The 12,500-nt window shown below is 39.2% G+C and overlaps 1 protein-coding gene across 1 annotated transcript in view; it reads right to left on the bottom strand.

Moving 5' to 3' along the window:
* The window catches only part of LOC137989270 (nitric oxide synthase 3-like), a 212,883-nt gene that overhangs the window by 199,187 nt on the left and 1,196 nt on the right, over window positions 1–12,500 (bottom strand). The window contains 2 exon segments of the mRNA XM_068835106.1: window positions 2,731–3,507; window positions 8,940–9,065. Of these exon segments, the coding sequence (XP_068691207.1) occupies window positions 2,731–3,483 (753 nt within the window). The 5' untranslated portion in view covers window positions 3,484–3,507; window positions 8,940–9,065.

Here is a 12,500-nt window from a genome sequence, read left to right as displayed (position 1 = left end):
AAAGTAGAGTCATGTACAGTATACTTTGCTCTGAATTTCTATACAAACCTTTGAATTTCCCGCCATGTTGCCCTGATTACCCATGATGCAATCAAGAGCGTGAACTCGTCTATTGGCGTTCGTTTCTGAATAAAAAAACGCTTAATGCATTTTTCAACACTTCTCGGTTGTTGCAAAATAATAAGCTAATATCTAATATGATCTTTTTCTGTTTTTAGGGTGAGAAATGTTGAAAAATACACACGCGGTGATCGTTTAAAGCCAAAAGGCGCTTGTATGAATAGAAAAGAAAGAATTGTTATGTTTTTTTCAGTCTTTTTTTAAAAGTAATTTCTATACCTAAATATCTTCCTTTAAATAGCCGAGAAATGTGGCCGAGAACTTTTGACTGCGCACTGTAAGGCAACCCACCGTTTTGACAATCCTTCCTCACACTACCTCTTCACCGGTGCATTATTTTGTTTTACTGCCTGAGACAATTCTCTAATGAGATTCAATGAGGCTAGCCGGCATTGAGACCAATTACCAAGAAATTCTTTTCTCAGACAATCCTGGTCAGAACTGTTGGGACAATTCCCGCTTTTTCCCTTCCCCCCATGACAATGTTGATTTTTCACGGTCTCCGAAATCAAGATCCGTTCATCGATCGCTCGCATGTTTCAACATTGTCTGGGGGCAAGAGGGGCCGCGAAAAAGGCAGCGAAAGAAAAACACGCGTTGCTCATAAAACAATGGAAGCATGTATAGCAAATTCTCTACTTTTCGCCCAAAAATTGACTAGTGTCCCAAAGTCTTTTGACCCGGATTGTAGAGATACTTCTTTAACAAAAAACGCATTGAGAGAAGTGTGAAAAGTATTCAATAGTTTCATTGAAATTTTATCTTGTATCAGTTGTGTCGACGTGGTTTTCGCCTCAAAATTTGCATGCCTTGTTGAAATGCCCAGCTTTTTGTGTGTGAGAGCAAAACTTTATTTGAATTCATAATTTATAATACGAATTTATGAATTTATGAATTTATTAATGAATTTATAATATTTCATTCATCGAGTCCTTCCACGGGAACACATGAGCCCAACAAATAGGCCAGTTTCGCATTCTAACGGTTGGACTGGATCTACAATACTCGTCAAAAATCTTGAAACACTTGTGTCTGTTTCCTCTTCCCAATGTTGATTTGGGTATCACAGTGGTCTCAGTGCTTCAAAACACGTGTGGCTCAACATTGGGGAGGGAGAAGGCACATTTCGGGGGGGAAAACAGTGTGAAGTAGAAATCTCAAAGTTTTTTTTCCAGAAAATTCGAGAGAAACGGTGTCTGTTTCAACGATTTATGACGAGTATTGTAGCATGAAATGGAGGCTAATGCGGGCAAATTAATTTACATTTGAAAAGATTTCCCCGCATTAGCCTCCATTCCATGCTAGATCCAATCCAGCCGTGAGAATAGGCCATTTTCGAAATATCAAATATTCAGCTTGATAGTGAGGCAGTGAGGACAAAAACAATAGAAACACGTTGCAATGAATGTGAAAAATATTTGCATATCATCCGCTTTCCTTTGTCTTTGTCCTCAGAGCCTCTCTTTCCAGCTGAATTTTAATATATCGAAAAAGGCCTATTCGAAAATGGTCTATTGACCTGCTCCCAACTGAGTGGCTTCACTGCACAGGGATTGCAGAGGTCATGGGATAGAATCCCATTGGAGAGAGCCACTTAAGTTTTCGAGGTGTCTATAATTACGAGACAATTGCCTAAATTGTCCAGATATGTGAGAGGATTACTTCGTCTATAACCCGCACTTCGAATATATGCACATTTATTTCATTCAAGATTCAGCTACACTAACTTTAGGGCCTGATTACATGGGGAGTTTCAGCCCAGGCTGAAATTTCGCTCGTCTCCGGGCTGAAATTTTGTTGCAATGACATGATGAATTTCAGCCCGGGCGCAAAACGCAAATTTCCGTGCAAATTTACTAAGATGCGAAAACACAATTAATGCGCATGTTCACCTTCCTTTTTTAGCCCAGGCTGAAATTTCATTTCGATCACATGGCGTGTATTTTTCAGCTCGTTTGGCCGGGCTGAAAATCCTAGCCCTGTTTCTGAAACCGGGCTAGGGTTTTTAGCCCAGGCTGTAATTCAGCCCGGGCTGAAACCTGCTCCATGAAATCGCCACTTTCATTTCAAGAGGATTTCTTTCAGAACCTGGGCTGAAATCTCAGCCCGGCTAACCGGCTGAAATTTCAACCTGGGCTGACTGATTCTTCATGTAATCAGGCCCTAATTTAAATGAAACCTGCACTCCAACAGAAACATAACTTCAAACAACAGGAAATAATGTAAACAATAAAATTTGTTTGATTTTTTTTTTCAAAGAACGCGTTTTCGACGGAAACAAAGGCTTTCAGAATCGGTCAGTTTTGTTTTAAATTGCAAGGGCCCTGCCGGCTTAAATAACTGTGATGGGTTTTGATTGCCTATTGTTTTTTACCCAAAAGCTATCATTGTGTCGGAACAATAGGGCAAACGGAACTACTACCGTAAAGGGCAGCCGAAAATTTTGAAAGAGTAATAAGCTATTATTATTATTTTTAGATAAAAACGATTTGATTACAGACATTTCATTCGGTTTAATTTATTCTTTCGAAGGAGTGGAGGTCACCTAAGGTTACGTACAATTCTACGCTTTAGTACTGACAGCAACAATGGCAAGACATTCAAAATCACCTCTGCTGTCTTTTGATGAAGTGTATCCGTTGTGAAAGTATTCGTCAGGAGGTTTTCTAGCTTGATATACTTTGGTTGTTGATACTGCGAGTATGCTCCACTGACTGGGCATTTCTGGACACCAACTGACCCATCAAACACATAACTTTCGTTGTCTGGATCAGTAATCTCCTGATGAGACTGAACAGTTCTATCTAAAGTCGGTTTTTCCTTCTTCGACGTCTCGTTTTCTTGTTTCTCTCCGTTAATATTTTCAAGAACGACTTCTAAACACTTGGATGTATCCTTTGTCGTCTTTCTCTCGCTTGACGGGTTCGTTGGCTCTCCGTTTGATTTTTCATCCATAACGTTTTCGTTTTGTAATTTCCCATTTTCCATTGTAGAATTTTTGGAAGACTTTAATGGGCTATTACTTCGAACTGTCTTTACTACTCCTTCCTCGTCAAAAGCAGTTTCCAGGCGGACTTGATACCCGTTCTGAGCTCGAATTTTTAAATCCAACGTCTCGCCGATTGGGACCTGGTCAAGAATTTCCAAGGCCTTTAAATTTGGAACGTTTTCCAGTGACTTGCCATTCACTTCAAGAATGACATCTCCCTTTTTAATGACACCAGTTTCGTCTGCCACGCTCCCCTTTACCACGTGGGACACGGTGAGATACGGACCAGACTTACAAGCCAAAAAACCGACACCACCTTTCGTACGTTTGGTTAGACTCACAACTATGCTGTCGTTTAGCTTCGAGTCCTCCATTTCATTCGCCTTTGTTGAAAAAACCTGCGATAAAAGTAAACACAGCGGTTTATGAAGAATGTTTCAGCTGTGCGGAATGTAAGGCTTAGCCCTTTACGGGAAAGGTTTTAGTGAAATGGGAATCTCTGGGCAACAATGTTTTGACGTACCAAGCTCTTCTTACAGAAGATTGGTCTTGCAGATTCTCATGTTAACCACGTCGGTAAGATTAAAGGCCACCGTGGCGTTGCTAAAACGTTCATTTCCTCTTTGAGAATTGTGTGAAAAGAATTCAATAGTTTCATTGAAAATTCTTATCTTGTATCAGTTTTGTCGACGTGGTTTTCGTCTCAAAATTTGCATGCCTTGTTAAAGTGATTAATTAGAATTTTTTTGTGAGAGCAGAACGTTACGTTAAGGACAATAGGAGCATACGAATCCCTGATCCTCTCCGTTAGACGGATAATTCTCAAACTCTTTTAATTTTACAAATTAACGCTCATTTATCGATGTCGAAATCATATCACCAAGACGTTACAAATGGTTGTAAACGATGTGTATTGTTATGTAGTGACAAAGCTAGACAAATAGGACGTTTACAACCAACCTCTAGGGGCACCAATAACAATAGAGAATTTTACAATGACTTGCTAAATTCTCGTGCGCTCATTGGCTAATTTTTATTGTCAATAAGCGCACTTAAATTTATAACTTATGCGATAATGACGTGATATTGCTCGCATTTTTGTCCCGCGTTCTTCTCGTGTTTTGACTTAATTTTGATCCCTCTGCCCTTTTGTTATTGTAAAAAACAAATTGGTGTCAGTTTTTCATTCGTCTATCCTGTTATTGACACTGCCTTTCGTCATAACATTGTCAAAGTAGTCTGCGGATTCACTCGGCTGTCGCCTCGTGGATCCAAAGCGAAATCTATGATCAATAACAGGACAGACGAATGAAAAACTGACATCAATTTGTTAAATGTACGACTTCTGGTGGACGAACAAAAGAAGCTAATGAGAGATCTTTTGTTTACGTCCACCAACATGGCGGTGATAATGCTACGTGAAAACCTCCTATTAAAACGTATCGAATTTTTCGAATAATTGAAGTTTAAAATATTTGACATACGGCATAAAATGAAATGAAAGTTGGAAAAGTCATCGCAGTTAGCTGAGCAACTTTTGCAAGCAGTTGCAAAGGAGACCCGACAAAAATTCCGATTTGGACAGGATTTGAGTCCATAACCGGCTCTGCACTTTCTCTACCAGCTGAGCCATTGGTGGTTTTCACGTTACTTCATCGTCGCCATGTTGGTGAACGAAAACAAAAAATCTCTCATTAGCTTCTTTTGTTTGTCCACCAGCAATTGTACATTGCAGCATTGTTATCTGTGTCCTCAGAGATTGGTTGCAAACCACCAATCAAGCCCGTTTGGAGATGGTCAATTCTTAGGCCCTGTCCACACGTATCGGGATATTTTTGAGTCCGCAACTTTTTCTTTCCGGATACGCCTTCCGTCCACACATATCCGGCGAATTCGCTGGCAAATCCGGAACTTTTTGAATACTCTCTCCAGAATCCGCTATGAATCCGGAACCGTGTGGACGTAAAATCCGGAATTTTTTATCCGACGACGTAATAAGATCGAATCCAGTTCCTGACCGTGAAATCAATTCTCAAGGTGGCTGCCGAGGGTTTCATGGCGCATGCTCTGTCACCTCTGTTTCCTTGAGGAGTCCTGAGTACTAGGGTGAATCCGGATATCTTTCGGATACGTGTGGACGGACAAATTCGATTTGAAAACGTGTGGATGAGAATGTTTTTGAATCCGGAAAGAAAAAGTTGCGGATTCAAAAATAACCGGATACGTTTTAGATATTTGCCCTTACATACATACATACATACATACTTTATTTAAACACGGTAAAACCTTCAGTAAGAATACAATAGCTATAGTACAATAAAATTCAGTACTTAATTACTACAGCAATAAAAATACTGTTTTACAAGGTTGCCGTGTGGGAGCCTAACCCTCATTGTCATAAAATCGATTCACTTCTTTTTTTAAAAGATCTAACTGATTCGATCGTACGTAAATTGTTGGGTAAGTTGTTCCTTAGTGAGGCCGCACTGTAGCTAAAACTTTTTTTGAGATAATTGGAGTTTGGTTTGGCCAAATTAAGCTTCATTTCTAAATTCCTGACATTATATTTTGTGGTGCGAATTGAAAACAGGTCCTGTAGATAATCCGGAGCAAGACCATTTAATATTTTAAACATTAGGATGGCTTTAAGCTTTTTCCGACGCTTAGCGAGATTGTCCTGGCGGAGTGAGGTAAGAAGATGCTTAGCACTCACGTCGTAACTACTCTTGGTGATAACCTTAGCCGCCCTGTTCTGCAATTTTTGCAATTTTTTTTTTTATCGCACATTTTATCGTCCCAAACAGAAATAGAATGAAATGAAATTTGGAAAGATCGTCGCAGTAAGCGGAGCAACTTAAGAAGTTCGAAGGACTGAGCCCAAAAAAATCCAGGCTTGCAACGTTCCGAATCGAAGCGAAATAAAACTGCAATTAGTATACCGGTAACTCATTTAAGCTAAGACTAAAACCCGGGCCAAACGTCGAACTTCACTCGAGATGAATAGAATAGAACGAATAGTGTTCATGACAAGACTTAACTGATTAGAGTGAAATGTGAAGTGCTAAGTTTCTACCCCATATGAAACATGTGAGCGTTAGCCCTACTAATGGAAATGGGCCCACACAAGGACGGAGAAAAACTCTGACGCGACCTTCGGCGGGTCAGCCGATCACCGCTGCTCTACCGACGGGAGCAGGCCGTGAGAACTGAAGATGTTAAAGTCACGGCAATGAACATGTACGAGTACAAGGAAGGATTACGTTTTTGCACAAGACATTTCGAAGTAATAGCCCATTAAAGTCTTCCAAAAATTCTACAATGGAAAATGGGAAATTATGACACGACAAAGTTATGGATGAAAAATCAAACGGAGAGCCAAAGAACTCGTCAGGCGAGAGAAAAACGACAAGGGATACATCCAAGTGTTTAGAAGTCGTTCTTGAAAATATTTACGGAGAGAAACAAGAAAACGAGACGTCGAAGAAGGAAAAACCAACTTTAGATAGAACTGTTGAGTCTGATCAGGAGATTACTGATCCAGACAACGAAAGTTATGTGTTTGATGGGTCATTGGCCAATGTTTGCAAAAACGTAATCCGCCTTCCTTGTACTCGTACATGTTCATTGCCGTGACTTTAACATCGTCAGTTCCCACGGCCTGCTCCCGTCTAAAATTGTAGCTCAGTCGGTAGAGCAGCGGTGATCTAACCCGAAGGTCGTGGGTTCAATTCCCACCCTGGTCAGAGTTTTTCTCTGTCCTTGTGTGGGCCCATTTCCATTATTAGGGCTAACGCTCACATGGTTCATATGGGGTAGAAACTTAGCACTTCACATTACACTCTAATCAGTTAAGTCTGCTCAAACATAAGTGCTACACGGTCAATGTTTGCAAAAATGTAATCCTTCCTTGTGTTCATGACAAGTCCGACGTTTGACTCAATTAATTTCGACGAAGTGTAATTTGGATCAACCAACATATGCGAAAAAATACTGAAAAAGGAAAGCAAAACTTACTAGTGTGTCCACTTGGCGAGTTCACAATGGTAATGGTAATGAATTTATATAGCGCATTTTCTATTGGTATATTCAAATGCGCTTTACAAGAAAGTGATCTATGGGGGAGATCGGACATCAGCATATACATATATAAAGTAGAGAAAAGGTTAGATCTTAAGGACGGTGCCTACTATTGTTATTGCGCACACGTTCTGCGCATCTCGAGATACTCGGAATTCCTATCGGTGATGCTTACTAATAAAGGGATATTTTTGCGCGGTTTAAAACTATCCGGAAAAAGTAGACCTTCGTAAGTACTCTTGGTATCCAAAAAGAAAATTGGGGGTAACCATGCATTTTTGAGAGATAATTAAGCTTCAATTTGAGAAAGAACGCCATAGATTGCTTTGTATTTTAAAGCTTTTTACAAAGATTATTCATGAATTATCTTTGAAAAATGCGTGGTTACCCCCAATTTTCTTTTTGGATTTCAATAACACTTGTTAAGATTTACAATTTCCTGCATAATCACACACCGGGACAAAAATATCTTTAATTAGTAGGCACAGTCCTTAAGGCCTTATCTTTTCCCTGTGACACGGTAACTAGAATTGAAAAGTTTCCTAAAAACTCCCGTTATGTAATGCGAACAAAAGATATTACTAATAAATTGTAAACGGGTAAAACACATCCGTTGTATTGTCCTGGGCAATAGTGCATGACTTAGCCTGAATACGACCTCGCATGGCAATCCGTAGGGAGCATGGGGGATGCGAAGGAATGGGGGAGGGGTGGGAAGCAAAAAAACAAAAGAAGACCGTTATAATAATAATGAACTTGATGTTAATGTCAAGTGTTAAGTCTACAAGCGCTGGGACACTAATTGGAGACACTGTACATTGTTAAATTAAAAATTGGTTTTTGATGAGAGAGGAAATCTCTCGGAGCAGAGCACTTAACTCACACTTGACACCGAGTCTGAGAATCAAGCTACGGCCACGTTGGAGCGAGGCAAGTGTTCTTCGTGACCACTGCGCCAGCCCTAATGTTGTCCTAATTTTCAGACGTTCTAATAGTAAGAATTTAATAAAGAGACTGGATCAGTTCGCTTTCTTTCCTTTGCAGTTTGTTTCAGTCGTCACCCTTGCTTTAGAAGGGAAATAACCGGTTAAGAAGTTAATACATTGACGTGAGTATAGAAGGGTTCCCAGTTCAATTTTAGTTACCAAATTTCGTGACTTATGCGAACTGAAAAAAGCCCTTCCACACAATCTGGTCATAAAAATCTGGTCGTAAATTTGAAAACCGCAGTCGAAATGAATTGATAATAACGATGATCAACCAAAAGATCGCAAAATAACAAAATGATTCACCATAAAATCTTCGCATGAAACCTCAGCATGCACAATGGTGTGTTTACTTCGACATTACTTGAGTCTAACAGTTAATAAAGAGACCGTATGTGAAAAAACTGTCTGTACTTTATTATCATTTCTATCTTGAAACCAGATTATTTTGGACTAGAAACTGACAATCTGTTTGAGGAAAACTGGAGAGAAGAGGGTCAGTTCTTGTGCACAGAGGAACGAAAAAACAGTTTGATAAAACTATCCTGGTAGACAATCTACCGTAGATAGTTCACTTAGTTTGCCTGGATAAATGTCGTTCTCTTGCCTACAAAAACTAATTATTCGAAAAAACTAGAAATGTCATCTGTTTTCACGTTTGAATCTCAAATGATTCAATGAATTATCGTTCGTCTGTTAGTTGCAAAAAATTCAGCGAAATTCGGAACGCAAAAATGTGAAATTACTGCACATGTTATTGGACTCACCAAGTATGAAAATTCTCCCCCGAAAAGCACCACAATGTGTCCAATGTGGCTGACTTAAGCGGCGCGATCTTGTTGAAAGCCCCTCAAGAAGTGATTTCGTCCGCGGTTAAAATATTTGTAAACGATCTAAATGGAAAATATGGTTTTTATATCAGAACCCAGATATCAAAATGGTATGATTATCTGTACTTGGAAATTTGTCACTTATAAGTTTCATTTGAACTTCACTGCTTACTCGTCAATGGCACAAGGAAGTAAGAGATGTTAAATGCAACATGGTCTCTTGAACTGTCTTGCATTCAGGGGAACAAATTAGGCCTAAATTAACGTGCTAAAAATTAAGATCAAACATAAATATTTCATAAGAAAGAGAATGTTCAAGAGAAAAAAACTGACCACTTTTTAACATGCATAAATCGAAACTGCATACGGACTTTCAAAACTGCTAAATTTAGCACTGAAGATATAGAAGATGAAATTTTCCACTTTAACAAAGTGTTTTTCGTATAAAAAGGCTACCGCTTTTCAAGAAAGAGATATTCAACACTAGCACTAAGACATAAGTTTCTCTCGTGGAATAAAATCCCACATGTACTTGCTGCGGCGGACAAAAAAAAATCGTTGCTTGCACTAATCATTCAAAAAATATATATATAAAAATAAATAAATAAAGGAAAGTCAGTTAAAAGAAAATATATTTTTGTGAAGCGGTTTCAAAAGTCTCTATAATGAAAATTTCAAAATGAAAATATTTACTACCAAAGGCTAATATGGCTAAATGGAATGAACTTGAAATTCTTAATTTTGGTCGGCAAAAAGTAAAACTTTTCGTTGCGGTTGTTTCTCGTGAGTCTAGCAATTACCGAATTACACAGAGCATAAAATGCGATGAGCGAAATGCATTACTTCTTGTGAAAATTGCATTCTAGAAAATTGAAAAATTACATTACATGTAACAAAATCAAGGGGCCACCGCTTTTAAGGGCGAGAACAATTTCAGCAAGTGCTTTATAGGCAAACGGCTAATCGAACCATGGCAATGTGTTCTATAGGGATCCATCTTCGCCAAACGCAAGCATATTCTTTTATGATTTTCTTCCTTTCTACATAAAGAACTAATTAAATTTCCATTAACTTGAACATTGTAACCTGTTTGAATAATTTCGTACCAATATGACGAAAAACGTTTTCTCTTTGCTGTTAAATACCGCTATCAAGATTTACCCGGCGACCATGTTGACAAGAGAAATAGCGTACTGTGCATCTCTAATAACGCTTACCTAGGTTAGACGTGGTATTGCTCGAACAGGTTATCGACTCGTGAAGAAGGTGCATTGATCTTAAGGACAAAATGGACTCAATCTTTATGTCCACTCACAGCTAATTGAACACTTGATTTTAATAAAAATTGATCAGTGTCTCGACATAATACACAGAAACGAAGCAACGATTGGGCAGAAACCAGTGCTTTTTCATTCTGCGGACAAAACACATTTTCTTTCAAATATTCTCAGGTGTTAATGAATTCAATCTCACGGCGATTCTCATATAAGCGTTGTTTAGAGATATATGTGCCTCACTGAATGGCCACCATCTTGGATCAAGCAAGCTTTTGGTTTACACGAGTTTCGTAAGTTGCTTAATTGAGCACCCGACTTGAAGATCTTTCCATGATCATTGAAAAAAATTGAAAGAAAAATAAAATAGAGTTACAAGCGTAGTTGAATGACCTCGAAAATGGAAGCTACAATAGTTGCCAGAGCCACCGCTGAAACCCGAATCCTCAAGGTTTCAAATGCAGCGACGGAACCAAACGACGGCCTGATTGCGTCTGTAGACGTACCTAGAGTATAAGCAAACGGAAGTGGCAAGTTGAAGTGTGGCGTTTTCTATTTTAAATTTCTTTGGCGTTACCACATTTGCATTGCTAAGTGTCTATTTTTATAGCGATGTTTGGAAGGGTCAGGACGCAGCTATTGGAACGGCTCTTGTAATTCGTCCCGGAAATAGGCGTAAAAGAAAATGGAGCCTACTTCTTAGACACAAGACAACTGCATCCTTACCCTGCGAGCAGAGTCTCTTCGATCTTCCTACTGTAGAAAAGTCGGGAAGGGGAAGAAGACTCTGCCACCTCGACCTTCTTTGATTTGCCGCTCGTCCAAAGAAATGCATGAGTAGGCAGTCTAGTTTCGACTGATCAACAATTGTTTAATTATCGGCCATGATCCATCGCGGCATCAATATTTTTTAAAATTAACTGTCTAAATTCCCATGAGTATTTCCTCTGTATGTCGGTTACAGAAACTAGTCTGCCTGAAACGTAAGAATTTTTCAATAAAAAATGAAATGGCAATGTCAAGGTATTATTAACTATCTCGAGTTTCCAAGGAAATCATTGTTTCCTTGGTTGTCGTGTGTTTGCCAGAGTTGTTCGAAAATATCCCGGCTGTTTGATTTGTGGTTACTGGTCACGCGTTACTGACACCGAATGCATTTGGGTTTTTAATGCATGCTCAAGCGAAATGTGGAGGCGGCTGGCAGAGTCTTCTTCCTCTTCCCGACTTATCTAGGAAGATCAAAGAGACTCTGCTCGGAAGGTACTGCATCCTATACCGTTCCATTGAAAATAGAGCTGTGTGGTAGCTACCCTAGAATACGAAAAGTCGACTTTCACTTCCACTTCTGATTTCCACCCGTTCTATGTTCGTTACAATAATTATGTTCAAACAAGACGCCTGGGTGGCATTTACTCCCGCCATTCAGGGAGTGAGTGGGCACGCAGTTGATTCATGTATTCAAACAGGTGCACAAAAATTACAGGCCATACAACTTAAGTGGGTATACACTCCAAACCACAGGCAGATTTGAAATAAAAATGTTATCGAAAAAATGTTTCTTGTACATGCAAGCCGCAAAGCTCGGGAGAACAAAAGATTCCTGACGATGCAGATTTCTGTTGATCATAAAAGTTTGTTTTTTTCTCAATTTCTACTCCAGATAGGTTTCATAAGAATATCAAGGAGTGGAATCTCACCGTTCTGTTTAAACTCAATGGTGAATTTAATGTTGTTGCGTCTTCCATTCAAGTAATGTAAAAATTCAAAGCATCGACGGTTTTCGTTATTCAGACCTGAATGAGAGACGCAACAACATTAAATTCACCATTGAGTTGAACAGAACGGTGAAATTCCACTCCTTGATATGCTATGCTATATAGGGATGTAACAGACTTCGGTCTTTACAATTCACGATATCTCGCTGGACTTCATTCAGTAGTGATGTTTAACAAGTAAAGGCCCCTGAGGCTCGTCCGCCATACGAAGAAGATATCTTACTGAATTGAAATTTCACCATAACCCAAGGTAAAAGGTGTCTTGCCACTCATTCTCCACTTTGTGGTCTTGGAAATACATAATTGAATAGCGCTTTTGGGAAATCTTAAACCTAATTCATTCCACTGAAATCAAAACGGCCTATGATACTATCAAAACCGATATTCAGTAAAAAACAACCTTAAATGCAATTATACAAGCTGCGTTACCGTAAACACAACTGAGGCAA

This window comes from Montipora foliosa, unplaced genomic scaffold, assembly GCF_036669935.1.
Source record: "Montipora foliosa isolate CH-2021 unplaced genomic scaffold, ASM3666993v2 scaffold_449, whole genome shotgun sequence".
NCBI lineage: Eukaryota > Metazoa > Cnidaria > Anthozoa > Scleractinia > Acroporidae > Montipora > Montipora foliosa.
The sequence above is the reverse complement of the archived record's forward strand: the minus strand, read 5'-3'. Positions and strand labels throughout refer to the sequence as shown.